Here is a 22,069-nt window from a genome sequence, read left to right on the forward strand (position 1 = left end):
GGAATATCAGTCTCCAGGCTTAATTTCCCAGCCCTCCTGGGGTTTTTGTGAGCTCCCTTGATCCCTGAATAAATTCCGTTCTTTAAGCTAGCTTGAATGGATGCTGTTGTTCATTATCAGGAACTGTGCAAGAGGTGAAGAATGACTGTTGTTTAGGCAAAACCATGCCTTCTAGTGTAGGGGATCAGTAAATGCTTGGCCTTGCAAAACACCAGGGGACTGGATTCTGCATGGTGCACCCTTATGTACAAACGGGAAGATGCCTCAGAAGCTGTCCTGTGTCCAAGCTCAGCTTGATGGCACAAGAACCATTATTCTTTTCTGGAAATCTGCTTTTACTGTCTCTTTCCTTATGCACTTCCACTGCATAGCTTAATACCCTGAGCTTTTTAATGCCCCCACCCTGGCCTAATGTTGACATGTAAATATATTATATTTGTGGAAGAAATCACAGACCAGTCTAACCAAACCAAGTAAAGCATGAATAAAAAGGCAAAAACAAACAAACAAAACACCAAACTCTGAAATGCTGCAGATGCTTGATTTTGTATCCTCTTCCAGATAACTAAAAGCTAATGTACCTTCCCTGTAATTTATCTAACTTTTTTTTTGGGTGCATGGTCCGGGATTTGAATCCGGGTCTCCCGCATGGAAGGCAAGCATTCTACCACTGAACCACCTGTGCACCCTTAACATTTTTATTAAACAAAATAATTATGGCAATATTAACAATACTTTAAATGACAGAAGACAAAACTGCATTCACAATTCTGCCGTGTCCCTCACCCTTCTCCCTTCCCCCCATCCCCAGTACCTCCTAACATTGTATTACTTGCATATGTCTATGACTCTATCTTGTCTTTCAATTCAGTAAGTGGATATAAGATATTTTACCTCATTGGCCCTCCCCACACACATTTAGGAGGCTTCCACCTTACAAATGCATTTACATTAATTCTGCATTAAAACAGGCGAAAAACATAATCCTTCTTTTGGATTATTTGCTCAGGAATGCAATCACTGAATCATGGATGTTTCTAATGGTTTTGCCTTGCCATTAGCAATGCATGTGTGGCTGAGTTTTACACCACCACGGCCAGCTACGGTATGTTTAAAATATTTTATTAATTTAATAGAAGCAAAATGGAACCTTACGATTGTTTTATTTTGAATATTCTGATTATTATCGAGGTTTTCCTACGATTCTGATAGGGAAGAGTCCTGGCTCATCATTGTCATAGTTTTCTAAGGCACAGTCATGGATGGTAGATGTAATAAAGATGTGCGCATTATGAAAAATGTTTCAAAAAGTGCCATGTGGTTTTCTTCAGGAGCTGGCTTTAGGCAGAATTAATCCTTTTAGCGGGTTATTATATTGGATTGTCCTAGTTATGTCAAAGAATGGCCTGGGGGAGGGGAGTTCTTCATTTGTCTGAACATTGCTGAACGTTTAATTTCAAATTTTCTGCTAGGTGCATAATGAAAAACGTTCAGTGAATTTGTGGCAGTAAGAGTAAACTCTATTTCTGACATTTGAAAAATTCGAAATAGATGAATATTACAGAACTACAGGGGTTTTCTGTGACATTCCTTCCCCAAACGAAGTTGCTATTTTTCAAATAAAGTGCTCCTCTTTGAAAATCTCAGTTTCTTTGCTAAAAATATAAGCAGTCACTTTTAAAATATTAGCCACGGAAAGAAATTTGCATCTTGGCAAACGCAGCTTAATTTTGAATGCTAGTATCGAATTTCTCACAGAAATCGGGTCCTGGAAAACAACCTTTTTTTTTTTAGAGCTGCGTTTCAAAAAGGGCCATTAAGTGTAACTTGCTTTTCCAGGCTGTGCCATCCCAGGGGAGATGCAAGGAAAATGCAACCAAAATAGCTGTGGGCTCCAAGAACCCACCAATGGAAAATGCTGAAACCCATGGCTTCTAGATCTTTTTCATTCCCTACCAGAGACCCCTATGGCCAAAACAAGCAGCTCCAAGGTCATTTAATTTACTCCCCCTTGGTACCCACCTCGGCTTCGCCCCCTGGTGGCCCCAGACCGCCATTGCTGCTGCCTCAGCATAGTTTGGCCTTGATGCTGACCAAGCGCCACCTGGTCACCAGGTTGGCCTCATGCCAGCCCCAGGTGTCCGCTGATTCTGCTCTGGCTGAGAAGGAGCAGGCTTTGTTTCCTCAGAGCTTTGCAGCCCCTTGCCTAAGCTCACTCAGGTTCTTACAGCCCCTTTTCCTGAGAAACTCCACTACCATTCCCCTGGCAATGGGTCAAAGAATATTTAATCTTGTATGTTATTGACTCAAAAAAGTACCGCCTTCCCCCGACACTGACACACAGCCCCCAGAAAAGATCTCATCTGTATCTGGTGGCCTGGGGCCTGAACATCAGTCCCCAGAGTCCCACCTTTGGTTGTTTTTTGTTTGTTTTTTTCAGAAAGCTCAGTGGGGCCTCCAGTAACTGGGACTGGAAATAGGGGGAGATATGGCCGTTGGGCTACCCAAGTCTCCCACAGCATAATGAAAGAAATAACTCCCAAATGTAGGCAAGGAGACTGGTAAAGATGAGCAGGGAAAACAGGAAGTCATTGGTTTGGGTTGTATCTTTTGTTGGGGAGAGAGAGACGCATGCATATGGGAGGTGGAGGTGAGGAGAGGGAGAGAGGAAGAACTCAAGATTCCTTTTCAAACCTGGAGTCCCTTTCAACTCCACCTCATGGTATCTGTCCTGCTCTGAGTGCAGCCTTAGGTTCATTCCACCCCACCCCCAAAAGCAAAGGAAGCTAAGTCCCAATTCTATGATTAAAGCTTGGAAAAATGCAGACATACAGGTGATGCGTTTTGCTGACAGCATTAATATCCATGGAAGACAAGTAATGCTAGTGCCCCACTTGCTCTAAAATCTGGACTAGGAGTGTGGCCAGTCAGCCTGCATCCTATATAAACAGCCACATCTGCTCTTCATCCCACAGAAGCTCCTGGATCCCAAGAAGTGACCATAGCCTAAGAGGCACCTTTCACCTCTGACCTTACTGCAGAAGTTACCTGTTGTAGCGTTCCTGGAAGGCTGTCTGTTCTTTATGCCCAAAGGAACTCTCCCTTAAATGCCTTTCCTGGCTAACCATTGGTGCCCCCACCCACCACCTCTTACCTGTATGTCTTGTCTTCAGTTTCTTCTCCATCAGACATCTCCCAGTGCCATGGACTGCTAGAACCCATTTTATTTCAAAGACCCAGAAACCGAGGCCCGAGGAGCTCCAGGGTTTCTCCCTCTTAACGAAGCTGCCAACAGCAGAGCTAATGCCGGACCTCAGGCCCCAGACCCTCAGCCCAGGTGCTGTCCTCCAGAGCTCATACTAGGGTTCCTGGTGGACTTCAGGTCTGGAGGCTGGTGGCCTCTGCAGGTGCCTATTGGCAGGAGTCGACAGGCAGGCGAGATTTGGACTTTGGTTAACAGAAAAGGAGGGATTTATGGGTGCCTAGAGGAAGAAATGGAAAGACGAGAAAATGTGACGGTTGGAGATGAGTCTGGCCCTTGCAGTCCCGTTGAGTGATTTAGCGGCATCTGGGTGTAGGTGAGAAGCTGTGGGAGACTGGGCAGAGGCAGCGGGTGTCCGAGACAAGGTGCGCCCACCATCAGGGAGAACCCGCCCCATGATCCCATCTCACGGGGGCACCAGGGCAGGGGTGGATGTCAGGGCTGGCAGAGCCACGCGATCCTGAAGGAAGGCTGTCCGCGGCAGGGGCAGTGAGGGACCCTCGAGACGGCAGAGAGGAGGCACACGAGCCGATCTGCTCCTAAGTCCGGTGAAGTGACACCAGCCATTTCACTCCCAGAAAAGACTTGCAGGAGACAGAGGGGGAGGAGGCCTGCAGTGAAGCTGGAGGGGCTGGGGTGAAGCTGCATCTGTACTCACTGCCAGGGAGTCCTGGCACACAGGGTTATCATCAGAGAGTTCACAAGCCCTCGTTCCTTTCTCCATTTATTCAATAAATATTCCAGGCAGATAAAATCTCTGCTCTCAGGGTGTGTACGTTGCCAGATTTCCATTCTCTTTTCCTCTCTGTGACTCAGGTGAAAAAGAAGCATAATATACAGTGGGGAAAAAAGCAATAACCAAAAAAAGATTTGGAGGAGGCAACTTAAAAACTTCTAACAGAGGCATTCATCTTTCTCTTGCTAAGGTTCTTGAAAGCGAGGGCTGTATCTCTGCGTAAGACTTTCTCTACTGAGTGCTTGGCGAGCATGAAATGATGCTGTTACATTTAGGATGCGCTTCCCTCACAGCTACTCATGACCTCAGAATGGTCCCTGGCTGGAGAACTGCTGTTTGTTCTGTCTGGAGCTGTCCTAGGAGATCAGCTGGTACGAGGTGCAGTTACATCATTCCTTAAGAATGTAAGCCACTTAGCGCAAAGCTGGTTGGGTGTTAGGCTGAGGTAGGAGGTAGGGGAAGGGGGGATGGGCTCCTGCTGCTTAATTAGAGGGCAGGGGAGGTAGGGTTGGTGGGGGATCTGGATCAGCTGCAGCCAACAGGCAGCGAGCAGCAGGGCCTAGATGGAGGGTTGGGGGTGGGTGCCACTCTGGATAGGAAGTGAGCAACTCCTGACACTGTAGTCTATGCCATGAGTGTTTTCTCTTGATTTTATTTGGGTTCCCAAAATCAAAATGGTTTAGAAATTGGAAATATTTCTCTTTCTTCCCACACCCTAATAAGAACCACGACCGACACACTGTTCATTTGAACAATCCCTGAGTGTGAGTTTAGAAGAAGCCTAGGAAGAATTATTTCACTGAAAGACTCAGTTCTGCAATCCACTTTTCCTGGTCAGGCAGGCCAGACTAATTTCTTTTTCAGTTTCAGAGAAAGATCGTTTTGTGCGGACTGCATCGTGGGATAACCATCCGGTTTATTTCCAAATTTATATTTCTTCTGCGTTTGCATCACATCTTTTCATCTATGAGTCTTGCAGACCTGGAATAAGTGAGAGAGTGAAGTGGTTTGTTTTAAATTAAACGCTTTTTTTTTTTTTTTTTGAGGTCATTGTGGATTCACACGTAGTTGTAAGAATTAATAGATGTCTCTTCCTGGGCACCCTTTGCCCAGTTTCCCCAATGGTAGCCTCCTGCAGCACTTTAGTGCAATATCACAACCAGGGTACCGATATTGATACAATCCATCGCCTTATCCAGATTTGCCCTGGGCTCCTGTGGGTGTGTTTAGTTCTATGGATGTGGAGCATTTTGATTTCTGATGAAGAAAAGCCCTTGGCAAGTGCACAGTGAAAGTGAATATTGTGAGTTGTTGTTGTTTTTGGTGCCTATTACTTTTTTTAAAAACACTTTTTATTGTGAAATATGATACGTACAAAAAAGCAATACATTTCAAAGCACATTTTAACAATTAATTATAGAACAGATTTCAAAGTTTAATATGGGTTACTGTTCCACAATTTCAGGTTTACCTTCTAGCTGCTCCAAGACACTGGAGACAAAAAGAAATATCAATATAATGAATCAGTAGTCATACTCATTTGTTAAATCCTATCTTCTCTGTTATAACTCCTCCCTTTCCTTTGATGTTTCTCACAATCTATAGGGGTATTTGGGATATGCCCGTTCTAATTTTCTTCATGTTGAAAAGGGGTGACGACAATATGGGATGGGGTATGGAACTGGTTGATGTTCTTGGAGAGACAAGCACCTCTGGGTTTTAGGAATTAACTGGCCTAGGAACCATCTGAAGCTATTGAGCTTCTGAAAAGTAAATTTAATACATGCAGCTTTTGTAGGGTCCCAGATAAAGCCCAGGGTGTTCGTTAGGGTTAATAGGAATGGTGTTGATTGGGGTATGGCAAGCCTTGGCAGTTGTCAATATGTACTTAAACTTGCATTAGAGTAGCTTCCAGAATAGCCCCATGACTCTATTTGAACTCTCTGATACCTTATTTTGTCACGCTTCTTTTCCCCCTTTTGGTCAGGAAGATGTTGTCAATTCCATGGTGCCAGGGCCAGGTTCATCCCTGGGAGTCATGCCCCATGTTACCAGGAAGACTCATACCCCTGGACGTCATGTCTCATGTAGGGGGGAGGGTAATGATTATCCTTGCAGTGTTGGGTTTAGAAAGAGAAAAGCCGCATCTGAACAACAAAACAGGTTCTCTGGAAGTAATTCTTAGGCATAATGATAGTTAAGCTTAGTGTCTCTACTACAGAAATAAGTTTCATAAGAGCAAGTCTCAAGGTCAATGGGTTGGCCTATTGACTTGGGAGTTACTAGTGTTTGAAAGAGTATCTGGGGATTCCCAGGTGACAAAGTTTAATAGTTCCATATTCTTTCTCCAGTCCCTCACGGGACTTAGCCAATAATTGTTTTGTGTTTTTTTTTTGCCAATAATTTTTTATTATCTGCCCAACATACTCTGGGATATATCCAGGTGTTACATTAAGCTATGCAGAATTACAAACCCTCATTCTCATTCTGGGTTCTATGTATTTGAATTGTTTAAATGAACTATCCAGACAGGTTGAGTTAATTGGGTGCTACAGACACGTTAGGTTTTGGACAAAATAAAGCCCACTTCCTTTGGTCTCATAAAGTAGGTGAAGTTCTAAAATACAGACACTGTCATCCTTTACCCTGTATTCTGATTTACCTTAGTCCCAACCAGATTGGCTTCATTCTTGTCTCCAAATAGAAGTCTGATCTTTTTTTTGGCATCTTTAACAGTTGTTGTATGTAGCAATGCAGACTTTCAGAACTGCAAAACTCCAACTCTGAGTCTTAGGTGTCGCATAGATACTCAAAGTTGCAGGGAAATATCAGGTTAAACATATATAGTGTAGCATCTCAGAATCTAGAAATTACTTACGACTCAGGAATAAATGTGACAGCTATAAAAGCTTACACCCAAATTTCCTTATAAGTATTCTCTAAAAGAGACCATATAGTATTTGTCCTTTTGTTTCTGGCTTATTTTGCATAACGTAATGTCCTCAAGTTTCATTCACCTTGTTGCATGCCTCATAACTTCATTCCTTTCTGTAGTCACACCATGTTCCATCATATGTATACACCACAGTTCACCATTCTATTTCTCAATGTATCCTTCAGTCACCTCCATCCATTGGTCACCATAGATAATGTCCAAAATAAACAATCCAGGTCTCACAGTATCCTCACTTAGTTGTATAATCATCACCACTCTCAATTTTACATAATTTCCATTGCTCCAAAGAGGAAAATAACAGATAAACATAGCCTCACCAACCAGAAAATCCCAAACTCCCCTAAATTCTTATCCCTCCCCCCCTCAATTATTTACCCCCAGTATTGCTGTGGTACTATTGATGTCATTGCTTTAAACACAGGCCATACCATGAGTGCTGGTTTGAGGCTGTTATGTACCATAGAAAAGTATCTTATTTTTCTAATGCAATCGTGTAGGGGCAGACCTATTGTTTAGGGTGGAAACTTCGAAAGGATGTTTCCATGGACATGTAACCCATCCAGTTGTGGGTTGGACCTTTTGATTAGTTGGAGACAGGACTCCACCCATTCAAGGTAGATCTTAGTTTACTGGAGTCTTTAGAGAATGTATGGAAAGGGAGAGAGATCTCAGAACTGACAGAGATACAGAACTTTGGAGATGCTTTTAGTGCCAGCACAGAGAGAAGATGCCTAGACACCGGCATTAGCAGATGCAGAGCCCAGCAGACATGGCCATGTGTCTTTCCATGAGATTCAAAGCAAGCCAGAACCCAGAGTTGTGTCCCAGAGGAGCTAAGTGAAGGCCCACAGAGGCTTTGAGGGGAAGCCACTGGCATCAGAAGCTGGAAGCAACAGAACTAGGAACAAGGACCTACAGATGCCAGCCATACCCTTCCCATGTGACAGACATTGGCCCTTTCTTGAGTCAAGGTATCTCTCTGGATGCCTTAGTTGGGACATTTTTATGGCTTTTTAACTCTAAACTTGTAAGTTAATAATTCCCTTTTTAAAAGGCATTCCATTTCTGGTGTATTGCATTCTGGGAGCATTTAGCAAACTAAAACATCATGCTATAGTGGTTTTCCCCTACACCTATGTATTATTGACTCTTTGTACAAGATTCATATTTTTGAAGTGGTTCATACAAAAACTTATTTATATTTGTAGTGTTAATAGGTGAGAAACATGGCTCTCTACAATCCCTTTCAATCATATTCACCTTAAATATGGCAGTATTACTTTTAATCCCACTAATGAACTACCATCACTTCTATACATTCCCCTACATTTAAGTTCAACTTCATTTGGTAACCATTCACCTATCTCTAGCTTCTGTGTACCTCTAGGTCCCCTAAATTCTACTTTATAAGATCTGAGTTTGCCTCTACCAGGGTCATATTTGTGAAATCATACAGTATTTATCCTTCTGTGTCACTCAGCATTATATCCTCAAGGTTTATCCATGTTGTCATGTGCTTCAGGACCTCATTTTGTCTTACTGCTGCATAATATTCCACTACATGTATATACCACATTTTGTTAATCCACTCGTCTGTTGATGGGTGCTTGGATTGATTCCATCTTTTTGCAATTGTGAATAATGTTTCTAAGAACATCAGTGTGCGAATGTCTGTTTGTGTCACTGCCTTCAGCTCTTCTGGGTATATAGCTAATATTGGTACTGCCTGGTTGTAGAACAACTTGATATGTCGTTTTCTGAGGAACCACCAAACTCTCTTCCAAATGGCTGAACCATTACACATTCCCACCAGCAGTGCAAAAGTGTCCCAGTTTCTCCACATCCTCTCCAACATTTGTAGTTTTCTGTTTGTTTAATACAGCCATTCTTATAGGTGTGAAGTGGTGTCTCATTGTCATCTTGATTTGCATTTCTCTCATAGCTGATGAAGATGAACATCTCTTCCTGTGTTTTTTACCCATTTATAGTTGCTCTTCAGAGAAATGTCTATTTATATATTTTGCCCATTTTATCATTCAGTTATTTGTTTTTTTGCTGTTAAATTGTATGATTTCTTTTGTACTGGGTATCAGTGGTGTCTATTACTTTTTGCATTCTTGGTAGACAACATTGTATGTTGTATTTATTATATATAAATATCACATATTTTATGTCCCATATATGTACATCTAAAAAGCATAAATAATCATATGATTATTGTCAGCTCAGTGAATGTGTGTGCTTAACAACCTATTGCTGGTAGAAGCTCAGATGCACTCAGCTAGAATGGAACATGCTAGGATTCCTTTTGTCTGAATATTTAAACCTGAAAGCTGGACTCTACATTTCTTTGATTACTCTAAATTTCCGCAGTGAAATTAAACCCTACTTTTCCCTTTTAAAATTGTCCTTGTCCTAATTTTCAGATGATAACACATGCTTGGGCTAGTAACTCAAAAGTATAGTGTTTAAAGAAATAAAAATGGAATTGGAGAGCCCCAAAGAGTGGCAATTAATTACCCTGGGTGAGCTCGTCGAAACCCACGGGTCCAAGGCGTTCTTAGGGGCTTCCTTCTAAGAGTAATTCACTGCTGTCATCACCAGGAGGAATGTTTCTTCTGGAGCCACATGCCCTGGGGGCAGCAGCCTTCTCCCTCCTCTTGTCTGGCATCTGACAGGTTCTGTAGGGTGGCACACAAAAGTCTCTGGGTACACAGGTGTGATTAGCAAGCCTGAGGGTACAAACTACTGACAGGTCTGGTTTTCCTCTCCCATCTCTGGCCTTCTTAGACTTTCTACCATCCAGCAACCTGATTTTCTCTAGGCCATGCCTTAGACCTCATTATCTGGCCATCACAACTGAGGCACCTCCAAAATCTCAGGCCCTGATAATCCTCTCAGATTTCCATGGAATTTTACAACCTTTTCCTATGGAATTTTAGAGCTTGGTTGTATCTTGAGGGCCATTTAGTTCAACTTCCTCACCTTACAGATGAGAAAACTGCAGATATTTAGTGACGTGCCTACACACACACAACTAAGGGTGACAGAACCAGTATTTCAATTAAGTTCTTTTGACTTCCAGGCCAGGGCCTTTCCACCATAGCATACTTTTCATTTCCCTCCTTCAAACCACCTCACCTACATTTTGCCCTTGTGTGACCTCTGTCCTCCAGCCTCTCCCTGACTTCACAGACCCACATGTCATTCTCCCTTTACTTCCTCATCCAGCCCAGATGGTAGCCTGCCCCTGCAGACTTTACCCTCAGGGCTGGTCCCAGTTCAGGTCATCTCCATACATACTAGTTCTGCTCCTCTTCTTGGGCCATGCAACTGAACACCATCAAACAGTGACTAGATCCACCATGAACCTACCAATGGAAAACAGAAGACAAGCGGGAATGAGCAGAAGATAAAAAAAGATTAAAAAAATGTGTTTTATCTTTCTGTCTCCTGTGGACTGCTCCAAGGCAAATTCCTCTTTGCAATCTTTCCAGACAAATGCTGAGTGCTAAGTAAATAGTCTTGCTGCATGTCCTGGCTTTCTAAGGGAGAGGGACCATCCACAGCCAAGGTGTGGAGGTGAGGCGATATGGGGAGTGTCCAGGAAATGGAGCCAGTCCCACTTGGTTGAGCGTGTTGAATGTGTAGGAATGTGGCCTGTGGAGTCAGACTAGCTGGGCTTGAATCCTTGGTTTACTATGTTCACCACTTGTGTGACGTGGCAAATTAAGAAATGGAACCTCAATTTCTTTGCATAAGACTAATAGTAGTAATTTAGGGTTGGGAAGATAAAATAATTTAAAGTATGCAAAACATTTAACACAGGGCCTGTTCATATAACCCCCAAATACATGCTAGTTATAATAAGGTAGAAGTACGGGTTACAGCCAGGATCATAGAAAACCTGGGATTTACTTTGGTGGACAAGGGGCAGACACTGGGAGCTCATGAGCAGAGGGAAATATTCCAGGACTGTGGTTTATGGCAGTCACTGTGGTGGTTGTATATATAGGGTGGACTTGGAGTGGGAGGAGATGGAATGGGATCAAAGGGGCCTGTTGGGGCATACAGGTAAAACATGCCCCAGATGGCCTATTATGGTAGGGAGGGTCATTGAGGGCAGTGCCGTGAGTCTGTGAGACAGGTTTTTACTTCCCTTTTCAGCTCTGGGTCATGCATAGTTAGCCTCCTCTCTACTCCTCCTGCTCCCAAAGCCAAGGACTCATTTGACATCTTTGTTTCCTATTGGGTCCCAGTTGAGAACTTCACACAGGGAACTTCTGCCTTCACTAGGACTGGGCTCCACCCTGGCTGATGCACTTTTCAGCTTCCTGAGCAGTTTTGAAAAAGACCGTGCTCTCCCTTTCCCCCAGCAACCAAATAAGAAAATTTGGGGTGCATGCTGGGCAGAGATGATTTTAGAAGCTCTCCAAGTGGTGCTAAGGTGCAACCAGGATTGAGCAGCAGTGGGATCGGGAATCTCACCTTAGGAGTGAGCACTAAACTAGAACACCCTCCCTTGGCATTGCACTTCAGTTTTCTCATTCCATTCAGAAGCCTTCCAAACCTCTTGATTATTCAGAAGCCTTCCAAACCTCTTGATTATCAGGAGACATTCTTTCTTGGTTGCCCCAGCCCATTGTGGCTGATCTCGCTGGCATCTACCCAACAATTGCTGCCAGTTCTTCCTGGTAAATAGAATTTCAGTTTAGTTCAGATGGGGGCAACAAAATGCTCAGAGAAAATGGGCTCCTCCCCCAAACCCAGGACATGAAGCTTGATTGTTCCAAATCAATCATTGTAATAGTGATCTTAACTCAGGGCATGTGGCACACCAATGAGATGTAAGGAGAAGACTGCTGAGGGGCTTCTGGGAAACTTTTCCCTTCCTAGTAGAGAGATATAGAGAGAGGACACTGCCCTTTGCCTGTCTTCTCTGTTTTTAGGCATTATCATGTGAAAATGCATAGCTCAGAGCTGCCACAGCCAACTTGTGAACCTGTAGTGGCATGACTGAACCTGGTTCCTGGATGCCATAGCTGAGCTGTGAAACCAACTCTGAAACAGTCCCTTTCAGACTTACTGTTAAATAAAGCAATAAATGTCCTTGGTATTTGTATTACTTTATTAAAGCTGCTGGAATGAATATACCAGAAATGGGATGGCCTTAAAAAAGGGAATTTAATAAGTTGCAACTTACAATTCTAAGGTAGTGAAAATGTCCATATTAAGGCACCTACAAGAGCTTATCATCACTGAAGAAAGACTGATGCTGTTCAGAACTGCTCTTTCAGCTGGGAAGGCATGTGGCTGGAATCTGCTGGTCCCTTGTTCCTAGGATCTGTTGCTTTCAGCCTCTGTTTTCTGTGGTTTCCTCTCTAAGCATCTGTGGGCCTTCACTTAGCTCCTCTGGAACACAACTCTAGGTTCTGGTTTTTAGCATGTCATGGGGAGTCACATGGCGATGTCTGCTGGGCTCTGTCCATACCTAGGCATCTCTCTCTCTGTCAGCCCTCCATACAGCTCTAAACATCTGTATCTCTGTCAGCTCTGAAGCAGCTATTCTCCAAGCATCTGCATCTGAGTTTTCTCCTGAACATTTCCCCTTTTAAAGGACTCTGGTAAACTAATCAAGACCATCTTGAATGGGTGGAATCACATCTCCATCTAATCAAAAGGTCACACCTGCAATTGGGCACACCACACCTTCATGGAGATAATCCAATCAAAAGTTTCTACCCTGTGATATTGAATCAGGATTAAAAGAAGCTGTTGCCACCACCAGATTGGATTAGGGTTAAGGCATGGCTTTCTGGGGTATATAATAGTTTCAAACCAGCACAGTATTGAAACTCCTTTGAATTGGATAATCGTTATTTGCAGCCCAAAGCATCCAAAGGATACAGGCACACTCATTTAGCAATGCCTCAAATGAGTTTGACAGAGACTAGTGGCATTCTGTTTGTCTTGGCTGATCTCTTTCAACATATAGGAAGTACTTTGCTATATAGGGTAAAGCAGTTCATTGTTCTCCTATAGTCTCACTCCTCGAAAACTAAAGCCTCCCTCCCTTCCAATAAAAGTACAGGTAGAGACTCTTTAATCTTTAATTAATGCACCTTTATTCATTAGTATCCCTGGGATTAGTATTAGCATCCTGCCAACACCTTGTAGCACCTGGCTTGGGGAAGGGAAAGCCACGTGGTGAGGCTAATGTGCTGAAAGGCAAAGCAATACTTAAGGTGCCCAGGTAATGGCTGAGGCCCATTGAATAGAGGATTTTCATGTAACTCTTTTAGTTGTTGTTGTTCCAGTTATTTATTGCTGTGTAACAAACTATCCAAAGTTTAGTGGCTTTAAACAATAACAATTGATTATTTTACTCATGATTCTGATCTGGAATTTGGGCAAGACTCAGTGGAAACATTTTATCTCTACTCTATGCAACAGCATCTGGGGTGGCTCAACTAGAGCTGGAGGATGTACTTTCAAGATGGCTCTCTCTCAAGGCTGGCAAGTTCCTGTTGGCTGTTGGCTCAGGGCTCAGCCAGGGTTGTGGGCTGGGACCTCAAGAAGCCCCCACTGGGCTTCTTCACAGGATGCTTGGGCAGCCTTACAGGATGGTGACTGATTCCAAGAAAATCAGGTAGCTTTTACTTTTATAATTTGGAAAACATTAATTAAAGTATTTTTTTAAAATCATGCCTAGGGCACCACAGTGGCTCAGTAGGGAGAGTTCTTGCCTGCCATGCCAGAGACCTGGGTTCAGTTCCTAGTGCCTCCCATGCAGAAAAAAAAAAAAAAAACATGCCTAGATTTTTTTTTTTTTTTTGTCTGCTGTATGGCTGGGTCACATTTCATCATTTTTCCATGTAAGTATTCCATTATTGCAGCACAATTTGTTGAATTTTTGCCTGTTTGTTTTTTGGGAATTGCATGGACCTGGAATCGAACCTGGGTCTCCCACATGGCAGGCAAGAATCCTACCACTGAACTACCCTTGCACCCCCCATGCCTAGATTTTTGCATTGTTCCTTCATCTTTCTAGATCACTTCTTTTATGTTGCCTTTAATGACCTACCCCAGAAGTCACAGTGTCACTTGCACTATAATCACAGGCCCCCCCCCCCAGGTTTAAGATAAAGGAGCACAGACTCCCTCATGTCAATGGGAAGAGCTGAAGTCTTTTGTAATAAAGGCATGTAGAATGACAGATACTGGTTGCAGACCTTCTTTTCTTCTTTTTTTAATGTAATCTGCTGCAAATTTCAACTTTAAAAGCTAAAAAAATGACAAAATAAGCCCTGATTTCTCCTCCCTACTGGCTCGTGCCCTCCATGCCTGCACTTTCTGAACAGTCTTTCCAGGCCTTTCATGAGCAGTGGCTCTCACTCATGGGTGCCTCTGCTGGCTGCTTTCTCTACTACATGTAACTCTTACAGCTGGTAAGTCGTAGGACAATTCAATTCCACGGCCATGTGGCTCTTCAATTCCATGAAGTTAATTTTCACTGCATTGTAAATTTCTACCATGTTGCATTTTAATATATGTGTGCCTTTACATTTGTATGCAAAGATTGCATAGACTACCAATTCGATGAACTCCTTACAGGAATTGTGTGATAAATATAATTAAAGCACAAAGATTCCACAGTGACAAGGGCAGAAATTATCTTGAAGTAAATATTAGAATTCTAAATTGGCAATTTTTATTTCATGCTAGAAGCTATTCTTTCTCCCTGTGAGTCACATCTCTGTTAGAGTCATAAAAATCATGGAGGAGTTGTGAGCATTAAAAAACCTATTTAACCTGTGTCTTTTCAAGAATATAGCTAATATAAGTCAATAGGCTGTAGCTATTAAAAACGAGCTGCATGTGATGTAAGCTGTGATATAAACTGTAAAATCTACTAGTAGAGACTGTGAATTTAAGTATCTATGAGTACTTGATTTTGTTGCATTACTTCTGAGAGTACATATGATTAAACAATTACCCAAACTACTACCTACATAATTCTTAACTCAAAGTCCAGAAATTTGTCAAGTATTTTCAAGTGACTGTAAGGATTCTTAAATTCCTCTCCATCCCTGTGGTCCCCCACAGGATATACTCTGAGTTAAATGAGACGAGACAAGAAAGTTCATATCTCAACAACTTCACCAGCCTAGGACGTATGTCTCACTACTGAGGACGAGAGGCATCAATCTGAAAAATCACATATGTGTGGGTATAGTGGAGGGAACACACACTGAACTTGCATCAAGAGCACCACGTCTCAGCTCCCTTTACTGGCTGTGTGACTGTGGGCTGATGACTTAACTTCTCTGAACCTCAGCTTTCGCCACTCTGAACTTGGAATAATAATCCCTGAATTACCTGTTAAGGCTTATTGTAAACTGCAAATAAAACAATGGATATGAAAGCAATTTGGAAACTATAACATGCTTTATCAATGTCAGATATTTATAATTAATATTTTCATCTTCCTCTTTACTCTCCCTAAGATACATGAAACATGTTAGCAATTCTGTTTCTAAAATAAGTCCATTTGCAAAGCTTATTATCTATGGAAAATTCTGTTAAAATAGCCCTCAGGTAACCACGGAGGATCAGCCAGGTCAGTATAATACCCCACTGCTGTGGTGGCCTAAATATTTTCTCATATAGTGTCTTTCAGTGAGGCAAGCTGGGCAGCTTTATTGCTTCAAATAATTGCTTCCTATAATTCTGCCCTTGTCATTCTTTTCAATATCTGCCTGGCAGATATTTCCTGGCTGACTGAGCTGGCTAGCTTCAGGTCTCAGGAGTGTGCTTGTGAGGCCTATTTTAGACCCAAGATCCCGGGGTGCAAGATCAGAGCTAGGAATTGGTTGCACAACAGGTTTTTTTTAAGAGAAGTTTCAACTAAGGCGTTAATAGCCATCAGATCCCAAGTGAAGGCAAAGCAGCTTCTCTACTAGTCAGGTAACAAAGAAACATACAGGCCTCTCCACACATCTAGACAATGAGACTGAGGCTAAAAATAAGGGCACAGGGAGCAGAGGGAGAGGATGTTTGTGTGGAGAAAGGAGTGTGAAAGAGCATCATCTCCTTTGGCTCAAATACTATGAGAGGGGATTCTCCGGGTGCCTGCCAGGGCCTGCGTTTGGGTGGCCCAGAGGACTGCTGTCCCCATCACTGCTAGGGATGGTAAAGCTCCCCTGTGGCAGCATGTGCGGGCCTGCACTATCAGTCACCGGGGCCAGAGAAGTGTAGGATTCCCTTTGGAGCAGATGCAGGGTCATGGGCGACCATCTGTGGTAGACTGAATTATGTGCCTCCTCAAGAGGCATGATCTTAAATCTTAATCTGCATTTCTGTGGGCATGAAACTGTTTATAAACAGGAAGACATTATTTTTAATTAAGGTGTGTCTAACTGAAGTAGGATGGGTCTTAATCTACATTGCTGGAGGCCTTATGAAGAGAAGAAATTGGGGAATCAGAAGCTGGAAGTTAGCAGAAACCAAAGGAGAGAGCCAGATGACCAAAGTCATCCCGCGTGACAGGAGGCAGATTTGTGAGCCAAGGAACTCCAAGGATAGCGGCAAGCCAGCACCAGAAAGTTACAGACTTAGGGGAGAAAGCAAACCTTGCTGACACCTTAATTTAGGGCTTTTCCAAACCATGAGCTAATATACACTTACTATTTAAGCCACCCCCTGTGCGATATTTGTCATCACAGCCTGGCAAACTAAGGTACCATCTAAAGGATCAGTGGAAGCAGAAGTGAACCCTGGATTTCTAGGGTGGGGAAGGAGTCACAATCACTAGACAAGTGCTGCATCTACCAGCATCAAGAGTCCTTGGGAGATAGGTCCCATCAATGGGGATCTCTGAAGGACCCAGGAAAGATCCACCCACCTGTCACTTTAACCATTGGCCAGGCAAGGCAAGCTTGAAGTCATTCACCTTCAGGAAGAAGTGCTCCATTACCTTGCTTCTTTCCTCCCCTCCTCTCGCTCTGTACCCTCTCCCCACTTCAGCCCACCCTGGGTCTTAAACAACCTCTGACCAGTGGGGGAGGGGTGATCCTAAGCCAACTGCATCTCTTCTGGGCAGCCGATACCTGCCAACTATAAATCTGAAGCCTGGGTTGGGGAGAGGGGGAAAATACTTATTTTTAAGAGAAGCTTGATGCCTTTGTTTACATCTTGAACATTATAAATTTGAAATGAAGTTGTGGTAAAGAAATAGTTACTGTAGGACTGTCAGGTATCTTAAAATAAGTAGAATATTCAAGGGCTTTTTCCAAATTTCCATTCAGAGGCAGGAAAAAATAGCTAGCACTGAATATATTCTTAAGTGACAGTGAGAGACAGAAATAAAGTTGCATTTTGATCACATCCCACAAACTATGTATCTAAAATATTAGTTAAGCTTTACATGAAACAGATATAGCTGCCTTTGCACAACTGAGTCTAGTGGCCAGCAAATGAGACTTGTTGAGATGATAATTCATACTGACTCATTGGAAAAGATTTCGACCCTGAGGAAAACAAATACTTTGTTTCAGTCTCTAAAATTATTCAGTCAATTAAAAATTATTTATTATCTGTTATGTGCAAAATCCTATTAGATACTTTGAAGAATACAAAATAGGATATTGTGAAAGTATTATTTTCAAAAAGTTAAACAGACTCTCATATAGAGTATATGACGACTCTCATATAGAATGTAGAATGGACATGTCAAAGATTTTTCCAACTCATTAATGGAGGAACCAGCAGGATAGTAAAGTTGAATCCTCTGCAATTAAAGGACAAAGATTTATTTAGACATTGGAGAAAGAATGCTGGGATAAAACTGCAAGATTGGATATAAAAATGATTAATGTCCTACATGGAAACCAAACCATAACCTTTAGGGTTCTCTTTTCTACTGAACAGAAATCAGTTGCACAGGCAACTTCAGAGTCTGGGTCTTTAATCAGTAACAAACAACAAAGTTCCATTTAATCAAAGTTACATTTCCCTGGGTTAAGGGTTGCCAAGCTTTTCTTAAAGGGTCAGATAGTAAATATTTTAGGGTCTGTGGGTCATCTGGTCTCTATCACAACTACTCAGCTCTGCTCTTGTTGCACAAAAGCAGTCATAGACAATACACAAATGAATGAGCATGGCTGTATTGTAATAAAATTTTATGAGCACTGAAATTTTAATTTCACATAATGTTCATATATATGAAATTATACATGAATTTTTATTAATTTTTTTCAACCATTAAAAAAACTATTCTTAGCTCACAGGCCATACAAAAATAGGTAGAGGACCAGATTTGGCCTAGACTGTAGATTGCCAATCCCTCCTCTGGCTAGCTGAATAATCTCTGGGCTCCAATTTCATAGAAAAGACATGCTACCCTCTTTTTGCTTATTCCCAAGTTTCATTTGTTTTTTATTAACAACTTGATCCATGCACTCAAGAAAATTAGTCTTGGGGAGACAAACTAGAGGAAGCTGCATAGAAAATATACTGTCTATTTTATTCCACTTATTCATTCACTCATTCACTCAACAACTATGTACTAAGCCCTTACCAAGACCTGGCACTATGCTGAGCCTGTGACAATAATAATTATTACATTTTAATCTTCCAGCATCCCTAGCTAATAACTCCTTTTATGAGTTGAGGCTTAGAGAGATTGTCTTTGCCAAGGTCAGACAGCTAGTAAGTGGTGTGCCAGTTATGTTCAGTGTACAACACAAAATAATGTAGTAACTAAGCAAGTATGATGTGGCTAATATTCCTTCTAAATCTCTGCAAAGGGAATGTCTCTTGTGCTGGTTTGAAAGGAAGTATGCCCCTTAAGAAAAGTCATGTTTTAATATAAATCCCATTTCATTAAAGGTAGAATAATCTCTATTCAATACTGTATGTTTGAAACTGTAATGAGATCATCTCCCTGGGTGATGTGATTTAGTCAAGAGTGGTTGTTAAATTGGAATAGGTGACGACATGTCTCCACCCATTTGGGTGGGTCTTGATTGGTTTATTGGAGTCCTATAAAAGAGGAAATATTTTGGAGAATTAGAGATTCAGAGAGAGCAACACTACGAAGCAGAAAGTCCACCAGCCAGCGCCTCCTGGGGAGCTTCATGAAACCGGAAGCCAGGAGAGAAAGCTAGCAGATGATGCCGTATTCACCACGTGCCCTTCCAGCTGAGAGAGAAGCCCTGACTGTTGTTCACCATGTATCTTCTCACTTGAGAGAGAAACCCTGAACTTCATCGGCCTTCTTGAACCAAGGTATCTTTCCCTGGATGCCTTTGATTGGACATTACTGTAGACTTGTTGTAATTGGGACATTTTCTCGGCCTTAGAACCATAAACTAGCAACTCATTAAATTCCCTTTGTTAAAAGCCGTTCCGTTTCTGGTATATTGCATTCCGGCAGCTAACAAACTAGAACATCTCTGTTATCTGTGTAGAACCAAACCAGTATGTTTAAGCATAGAAGGTCTAATTTCAATCATCAAAGTTGCCTTACATTTTGTGAAAATGGTCTTAAAAGATTGGATAATAAGGTCTCATTGCTTTATTAATGATTTAGTTCTGACAATTCAGGATGAGCCTGCTTTCATTTCAGTTATCAGCAGAATAGGCTGATAATTTTACAAAAGAATTTTATCAAAAAATGGACAATATCTATCTTTTGCCTTTGACAAAGTCTGGCAAAAAAAAGGAGTCTCATGGGTAAGGTCAGGATGTCATCTTACAAAATGAAAATATTAATGTTCAAAAGCACTCCCAAAGCCCTCGAACTATGTAAAAATCGGGAAACAAGTTTCTGATTTCAATCCAATCAGACTGGCCTAAGCATCTAACATCTGTCCCAGTCTAGTCCCTTTAGCAGCAGAGTTGCATCAGTCAGGAGGTTTGTCAATAAGCAGAAGGCAGGCTTTAGATACAACCCAATAGCCCAAGTATTGCCCTGCGCCTTAGTAATCCCTTAATACATATTAGTTGAGTGTTGTTAAATTGCATATTAGTTAACTTTGACTTTGACCTGTCTCGCCAACCAGACGGTACATTTCTAGAAGGCAAAGCCCTACTACCTTCACTTCCTAAATACATTTATCCTCCCAACCAGTTTCCTTCTCTTCCTCTTTACTTACATCCCTTTAGTTCAGGGTCCCATCATTTCTCACCTGGATGATTGCTATGGTAGAATGCTCCTAACTAGTCAGCTTTCCCTCAGGTACATTCATGTTTCCTTGCAACAGCCTACCCAAAGTGAATTTTTTGTAAAGCCAAAAATGACAATGTTACTGTCCTGCCAAGATCCTATAGTGACTTCACCCAGCTAACTAGCTAACTCCTGCTCATCTCTAAAGGCACAGCACAGCCCTTAAAACCTTGCATGCTTATACCCTGGTGCATATAACAGCATATATTAATTGTGTTGGTTGTATCTCTCGCTAGACTGAGACCTCCTTGAAGGCAGGGTCTTTGCTTTTAATCTCTGTACTCCCAACATCTAGTGCCATGCCAGGCACAAAGGCAATTAAAAAAATTGCCTTAGAAGTTTGTGTATGTGTGTGTGTGCGCGTCTTTGGCAGTCTGTAAGAGGTACTTAAAAAAAAAAACATATTGAGATATAATTCATACACAATACATTTCACCTATTTAAAATGTACAATGGTTTGTAAATACATTCACAGAGTTCTGCAACCATCACCACAGTCAATTTTAGAATGCTTTCATCACCTCGAAAAGAAAACCCCTACCCTTAAGCTATATCACCTCCCTAACCACCCATTCGTACCCCGCAGCCCTAAGCAACCACAAATCTACTTTTAGTTTCTATAGATTTCTCAGTTCTGGACACTTCATACGAATGGGATCATACAATATTTGGTCTTTTTATGTCTGGCTTCTTCCATTTAGCATAATGTTTTCAAGGTTTTTCTACACTGTAACATGTCTACAGAGCTTTCTATCACCCACAATGCCTAGCAAATGCCTCACACATAGTATGTACTCAAAAAATTTTTTTCAGTTTAATTATTCTTTACAAGATCCTTAGCATCCAAAGATGTGGAATTCTTCCAATGTTGACAACAACACTTCAGCTGAAAAAATCCTCATATTTATAAAACGTGGTGCAAACCTGAATGGAGAGTGATTATGGTTTCGCTTGTATTTAACACTGTAAAGTGTTACTGAATGGTCTAAAAGGAGAGGAAAAAAAACACATTAAAACCAGAAACATATAAATGGAGTTCTTTTTGCCATTCAAGGGCTATGTCTCAATAAGAACAACAACAAAAAAATGTCCACGAGACACCTACTTGAAACTAGCTGTGCCAATTCCAAGACCTCGGAGAAATCTTGGCCTGCCCCAAGTTTCTCTCCTCTGAAATGGGTGCCTGAGTTGCAGGGACACCCAAAGAGTGAACGCATTTGCTAAGTCCTGGAGACTGCACAGATGCAAGGGCTTAGTAAAAGCCTTTATTTCATTTTCTCATTCAATCTTGACATTAACCATAACACCTGGGGTATTATTCCCTTCATTTTACAGATGAGGAAAACTGAGAGGTTAAGTAACTAACTCCTGACTCCCCAGTACTAAGCTACCGTCCTAGTTATTTCATAGAGGTGCTGGGATCTCATAGGGTCTCGACAAAACCGGGTCGGTAAATTGTTAATTTAAAAGTAGACTCCACGACATCTCCCGGAGGCGGAGTTCTGCCTCTTTTCCCTCGTCAGCTCACGCTTGCCTTCCTCACCCAGCCCAGGCTCCTCCCACGCCCCGCCCACCGGCGCCCATGCCTCAGCACTTCTACGCATGCGTTGGCGGGACCGCGCAGGCCCAGAGGCCGCGGGGCGCCAGGGGTACCTCCCGCCGCGCCGCCCCGCCCCGCCCCGCTCCACCGCTGCGGCTGCTGCCTCGGGAAGGCCGAAGAGATGAGCTAAACCTCGGCAGCTGTTACTCCGTCACGCCTCTTTCAGGTGCTTTAGATGAGACCAGAAGTCCCCTTCTCTGCGCCCACGCCCGGCTTCTTACGGGCTCGCTCCGTCCGCGGGCCGGTGGCCTGGCTCTGCTGGGCGGACGGAGCGGCGGGAGATAGTT

General features: G+C 42.5%; 2 protein-coding genes across 10 annotated transcripts in view; one reads left to right on the top strand and one right to left on the bottom strand.

Annotated features, from left to right (window-relative positions):
* Nucleotides 1-4,583: 4,583 nt before the first annotated feature.
* Nucleotides 4,584-22,055, bottom strand: LOC143685051 (uncharacterized). Of its 5 annotated transcripts, none has more exons than XR_013176342.1 (7): nt 21,915-22,055; nt 21,288-21,416; nt 21,107-21,167; nt 11,553-11,645; nt 10,258-10,325; nt 9,475-9,635; nt 4,584-4,979 (listed from the first exon to the last, which is right to left on the bottom strand). XR_013176342.1 is itself a non-coding variant. In XM_077162632.1 (6 exons), exons 2-5 carry the CDS (start codon nt 21,397-21,399, stop codon nt 10,298-10,300), a joined length of 294 nt encoding a protein of 97 aa, XP_077018747.1. In that variant the 5' UTR covers nt 21,400-21,416; nt 21,915-22,055; the 3' UTR covers nt 4,584-4,979; nt 10,258-10,297. The 5 variants fall into 5 exon arrangements, 2 of the variants coding, with proteins under 2 accessions (XP_077018747.1, XP_077018746.1); XR_013176341.1 differs by having other exon boundaries at nt 11,525-11,645; XM_077162632.1 differs by lacking the exon at nt 9,475-9,635.
* ARMC2 (armadillo repeat containing 2) overlaps nt 21,813-22,069 on the top strand; it is a 143,838-nt gene continuing 143,581 nt past the window's right edge. For all 5 annotated transcript variants that reach the window (XR_013176332.1, XM_077162592.1, XM_077162591.1 and 2 more), the window contains exon 1: nt 21,813-21,948. The gene's annotated coding sequence lies outside the window, so the exon portion shown is untranslated. The remainder of the gene's footprint in view (nt 21,949-22,069) is intronic.

This window comes from Tamandua tetradactyla, chromosome 5 (assembly GCF_023851605.1).
Source record: "Tamandua tetradactyla isolate mTamTet1 chromosome 5, mTamTet1.pri, whole genome shotgun sequence".
In the NCBI taxonomy this organism is placed as follows: Eukaryota; Metazoa; Chordata; class Mammalia; order Pilosa; family Myrmecophagidae; genus Tamandua; species Tamandua tetradactyla.